The sequence below is a fragment of the Engraulis encrasicolus genome, chromosome 12 (assembly GCF_034702125.1).
Source record: "Engraulis encrasicolus isolate BLACKSEA-1 chromosome 12, IST_EnEncr_1.0, whole genome shotgun sequence".
In the NCBI taxonomy this organism is placed as follows: domain Eukaryota; kingdom Metazoa; phylum Chordata; class Actinopteri; order Clupeiformes; family Engraulidae; genus Engraulis; species Engraulis encrasicolus.
Window position 1 is genome coordinate 55,884,428 of NC_085868.1, and position 6,000 is coordinate 55,890,427.

The 6,000-nt window shown below is 43.5% G+C and overlaps 1 protein-coding gene across 1 annotated transcript in view; it reads right to left on the reverse strand.

Moving 5' to 3' along the window:
• Positions 1–2,879: 2,879 nt before the first annotated feature.
• Positions 2,880–6,000, reverse strand: part of gtf3aa (general transcription factor IIIAa) — a 15,211-nt gene continuing 12,090 nt past the window's right edge. The window contains exons 9-11 of the mRNA XM_063211979.1: positions 5,775–5,825; positions 4,672–4,701; positions 2,880–3,578 (exon numbers count right to left, since the gene is read on the reverse strand). Coding sequence (XP_063068049.1) covers positions 2,880–3,578; positions 4,672–4,701; positions 5,775–5,825 — 780 coding nt within the window. The remainder of the gene's footprint in view (positions 3,579–4,671; positions 4,702–5,774; positions 5,826–6,000) is intronic.

Here is a 6,000-nt window from a genome sequence, read left to right on the forward strand (position 1 = left end):
CTCTCAGTCTCATGACATGTTTGCTGTACCGTGCTGCAATATTGTACAGCAGTGGTGTAGTCTACTTTTTTATGGTGGGTATACTGTATATTTGAGCATTTTTTTGAAGTGGGTATACATACTGTATATATTTGTGCTAATCAAAACAATGATCAATCAATTTTAAGTGGGTATACTGAAATCCCTGAAATGTAAAAGTGGGTATACTCTGTATACCTGCATTCTACGTAGACTACACCACTGTGGTACAGGTCCCACTCTTCAGACTTATCAATGAACACTTTCCGCCCCTAAATCTTTAAAAGCAATTACTTGATATTCCACAAATTGTCTGTTTGATGAGCACCATGATAGTACTGCTGAAAATACTCCTTCAGAGTAATTTATTTTTTATTTATTCCCAAAAACATCCGAAAGGTTTTACAACATCAGCAGACAACTAGCAACTAGCATATGTGGAGTAGGCCTATGTTCATTTAAAAAAAAAAAATGTAAACAAACGCTGCCCCCATTAGAATAGCTCATATCTCGGAAAGGGCTTAGCCAAAAAATGTGGCATCACCGGGTACAGATAAATCAAGGGTAGCGTGAGCAATACAACAGCATATTGAAATTGATTGAACTGGTCGTTTAAGTTGGCCTCGACATTGTCACCTGCCAACCGGCCGAAAATGGATCAAACTTGGCCGTGGCCAGTAACAACTTCAGTCTAATCAGCCACTTTGGCAGGTAATTTCAGGGCCGGAACAATTGCACACAGCAGGGCCCCAGGGCAAAACACTTATAGGGCCCCCCATACGGCCTGCCAAGGTCACAATAGGGCCCCCACCACCAATACAAGAGTGCCCTGGGCCCAGGGGCAAATGCCCTGCTCGCCCTCCCTATAGCTCCGCCCCTGGGTAACTTATTCCTTGATGTATTAAGAATGCAAGAATGATATCACAACAAAACATTTCAGAGATTTAAAAATATATGTATTTACCTCCTGTGAACAATACAGAAATATAAACACAGGCAAACACATTCTTGAACATTCTCAGAATTTGAACCAGAAATTCTGTATAATATTAATTATTAATTTAATTATTATCAGCATTTAAAGCAAAGCTCATGAACGCAATGTAACACAGTTTGATGGGTGCACAATACAGCCATCTCTGAACAAGGACAATAATTACTTAGCCTGGCTCTCGCGAGACCCCCTAGTGCTTCGTGCATCTTGACAATCCATCTGCGTGAGAGCCAGGTTACTAATTACTGTCCACATGAGGAAATCATTTAGTTTGACAGACAGGCCAAGTTGCTTAAGACAATGCATCCAGAGGGTTATGCCAAGAGCATGATTAGGTGATCATAAACCTGGCTAAGGTAACCAAACCTACAGTTAGGGGTAATCCTTCTAATAGACAACCCACAGATGACATTTGGTTAAGAAAATGAGCACTCCAGGCTCTTCTATTAGACGATTTACCACTACCTCAAGGTTAACTTGGTTAAGTGACAAACTTGACTGAGGTAACCTACAGTAAGGGGTAATCCTGCTAATAGACATTCCACAGCTGTCATTTAGTTAAGAAAATGAAGACTCCAGGCTCTTCTATTAGACGATTTACCACTACCTCAAGGTTAACTTGGTTAAGTGACAAACTTGGCTGAGTTAACCTACAGGAAGTGGTATTCCTTCTAATAGACAGCCCATAGATGTCATTTGGTTAAGAAAATGAGCACCTCAGGCTCTTCTATTAGGTGATTTACCACTACCTCAAGGTTACCGTAACCTGGTTTAGTAGTAAGCCAGATTCTTGGAATACCCCGAGGATTGAAACCACATTTTCTCAAAACATCAGCGTACCACATAGGTGGACGTTGTACAAAAGGATTGTACAAAATATAAAATTGTAAAAATACTTTGTGTGATCAAGCTGTCATTATGAATACAACATTAGGTGCGTTATGGTTAAGAGAAAAACCATAATTCAACATTTTCAGACCAGAATGCACTTCTGACTTCATGTGCAAGCGTTGACAAGAAGAACCAGAAGGCCTACTATTTCAGGCCCAGGATGCATCACTTTTAGACAGCCAGTCAGTCAGCCGGTCAGCCAGCCAGCAATGTGTACGTAACTTCAAACACAGCTGGAGCAGCATTGAGTCCTTCATGTTGAACAGACAGAGTCCTTCATAGCAGGGCCATTGCAGCATGTTGAACACACACACAGGATTTTGCTGTGCAGTTGGTACTTCACTAAACTGAGCAGAGTGAGCAGCACTGGGGAGGGGGGACTGGGGAGGGGATTGGGTCTAGAGTCGGGAAGGGTAAACGGACTGCATTTGGGTCAAAGACGTCTTTGTCATTCAGTGTTACGGACACCTTCCGCCGACTGTAACTGCAAAAAAACATGACTTTGAAGATGTTTCAAGTGAATGGATGACAGCCGAAGCCTTCATGAATTCCCTGTAACAATAAATAAAAATAAAAAGAGTCATGTTTTTTACAGTTATTCAGCAGAAGGCATCCGTTACACTGAATGACTGCCATTTTGCACGTCTTTGACCCATTTCTATAGCGCCTTTCCACTCTTTCGGGCACTCGAAGCGCTTTACATTGTATGCCTCACATTCACCCATTCACACTCTCATTCACACATCGGTGGCCGTGGCTGCCACGCAGGGTACCACCCTGCCACCAGGAGCAACTTGGGGCTAAGCATCTTGCTCAAGGACACAACGATGGGGGTCAGGCAGTGCGGGGCTCGAACCTGCAACCTTCTGGCTGCCTAACGGCTCCTCTACCACCGGAGCCACCACCGCCCTAGGGGTATTGGGTCTGAACTCAGAGAGGGGGTTGGTAATTGGTTCTGGACTCGATAAGTGGACCGTCATAACTCCAGGATGTCGAGCGTTGAGCAGAAAGAGTTTGCCAGCCAGCCGGCCACCTCAGGGCACTGGGCAGGGTGAGCAGCGCTGGGGAGGGGATTGGGTCTAGACTCAGGAAGGGGATTGGGTCTAGACTCGGGAAGGGGATTGGTTCTGTACTCGGGAAAAGGACTGGTTCTAGACTGGGGGAGGGGATTGGTCATAGACTCGGGAAAAGGACTGGGTCTAGACTCGGGAAGGGGAGTATCAGCATCGATGATATCAAAGGTGAGGATGGTGTACTCAGGGTCATCCAGGTTGGTGAGGGTGCATTCAGGAAGGGGATTGGTTGTGTACCCAGGGAGGGGATTGGGTCTAGACTCGGGGAGGGTATTGGTTGTGGTCGCGGGGAGGGGATTGGGTCTGGACTCAGGAAGGGTAGTGGTTGTGTACCCAGGGAGGATATTGGGTCTAGACTCGGGGAGGGTATTGGATGTGGACTCGGGGAGGGGGCTAGTTCTGGACTCAGGAAGGAGACTTGATCTGGACCTGGGTAAGGGTAAGGGGCTGTTTATGGACTGGGGAAGGGTATTGGTTCTGGACTCGGTAAGTGGATCATCTGCCTCCAGGTCGTCCAGCGAGGTGAGGGTGCAGTCTGGGTTGAAGCCGGTCAGGTGAGACGCCAGAGATCTCTTAGGAGGAGCCTTCCTCACCTTCCTCTCCTGAAGAAGATGAAGACATTACATTAAAGGGACACTGTGCAGGAAATGGTCAAAAAAGGTACTGCAACTATGCTGCTCATTGAAACGGGGCTGCCTATTGCCAAATTTGATCTTTACATGAAAGTTTACTAAGTAATAAACAATTTTTTTCTAGTATGATCCAACTATGCAGCTAAAAATGGCTATTTTTGGAAATTCAAAATGGCGGACCATGGAGAAGATCCCCCTTTTCATGTATGAAAAGTGCAATTTTTACAGTCATAATGAATACTTAGAATTTGATGGTGGTGGTAAGTATTCATGAAAAAGGCAACATTAGTGAATGGGCAGCATGAATTCTGGAAATAAACAACTACAAATCTCACACAGTGTCCCTTTAACGGTGCAGATGAAGACATGGGTAGACCGTTAAAGGTGCACTGTGTAATATTTTTAGTAGTTCATTTCCAGAATGCATGCTGCCCACACCTTTTCAATGAACACTTGCCACCATCAAATTCTATGTATTCATTATAACACACACCCTGTTATGAGGTGGCTGTTATCTGAAGCTCTTAGTTGTAATGTATTACTAGGATAGGCAGATGGATACGCAGATAGGCCGATAGATCGGATCGAACGAATCCCATCTATTGGTCTATCTGTCTATCTATCTATCTGTCTATCTGTCTATCTATCTATCTATCTATCGATAGATAGATAGATAGATAGATAGATAGATAGATAGATAGATAGATAGATAGATAGATAGATAGATAGATAGATAGATAGATCGATAGACGTAGATCGATAGCCTTTATTGTCCCAGGGGAAATTCTTATTCACTTTGATCACAGCTAACATGTGGACCATGCAAGACAGACATATAGTGAGATGCCAAAGGCACTGTGTGAGATGCCAAAGGCACTGTGTACAATGGTAGTAAAAAATCTTTTAAACGACTATTACAGCGTTCTGTGCATTATGGGGCAACGTGAGAGAACTGGCAAGAGCCAGAATAGATAGAGAAGTGAAATCATGAAGTGTTGTTTACTGGGAGAATAACCCTGAAGCCACACAGATTTGTGCTTGTGAAGTGCACGTGAAGCCTTACCCGCTGTTTGGTGATTTTTCGAGGTTTCGTCTGTGAAATGAACAAAAAAACGCGGTGAATGAAGGCATAGGGGTCACGGTGGCAACAACACCACACGACTTAACGGAGGTGTCTCAGAATCATTACACAGTAATAAATAGGGCTGGGTATCGCAGCCATGTTCCTCTATCAATTCGATTTCGATTCTTAGGGCTTTGAATAGATTAATCACGATTCAATTCGATTCGATTCGATTCATTCCGAATCGATTCAATCCGTTCCCTTCTTGGTGCCCGGATTTCCCCCAAAAGATGCTGTTGCCTATTTTTATATAAAAATGTCAAAGGGCTGTGGCTTGAGAGTGTTAACAGATTGCTAATTTGTAATAAGTAGGCCTAGGCCTAATTGACTAATATCTACTGGGTATTTTCCATAGACCTAAATTAAACAAAAAAACAAAAAAAAAGAAAAATAACCAAAAAATCCATTTTGTGTCCTGTGAATTGATTATGTCAATTTTAGACCAAATCAATCGATTATCGATTAAATCGATTATTTTACCCAGCCCTTGTAATAAATACAGAGTTACAGGATGACTGTGTGTGTGCGTGTGTGTGTGTGTGTGTGTGTGTGTGTGTGTGTGTGTGTGTGTGTGTGTGTGTGTGTGTGTGTGTGTGTGTGTGTGTGTGTGTGTGTGTTGCTGGAACGAAAAAAAGGTATGAATGACGTCTTGATGATTAATGAGTGTTAATGTTTTAATGCGGTTTCAGGAAGCCTGCCCCTCATCAGCTGTTTCCTGGTGTTGTGGACTTTATTATGCTGTTCCAGTTTATTGTACTTAGATGGGATTGACACAGATATGCATCACCGATCTCCTGGACCATGTGGGTCTGTCTCTCACCTGTTTGCTCGCTTTGGTCTGTGTGTGTGTGTGTCTGTGTGTGTGTGTGTGTGTGTGTGTCTGTCTGTGTGTGTGTGTGTGTGTGTGTGTGTGTGTGTGTGTGTGTGTGTGTGTGTGTGTGTGTGTGTGTCTGTCTGTGTGTGTGTGTGTGTGTGTGTGTGTGTGTGCGTGCACGTGCGTGTGTGTGTGTGTGTGTGTGTGTGTGTGTGTGTAAGCATCTGACCTGTTTGCGCCTCAGCGGATCGTGCATCACAAGGTGGCGCTGTAGGCTTTGCTGGAAACAGAGAAATACACACATATGGACATTACACTACATTACACTACACTACATTATACTACATTACATTATATTACACTACACTACATTATACTACATTACACTACATTACACTACACTACATTATACTACATTACATTATATTACACTACACTACATTATACTACATTAC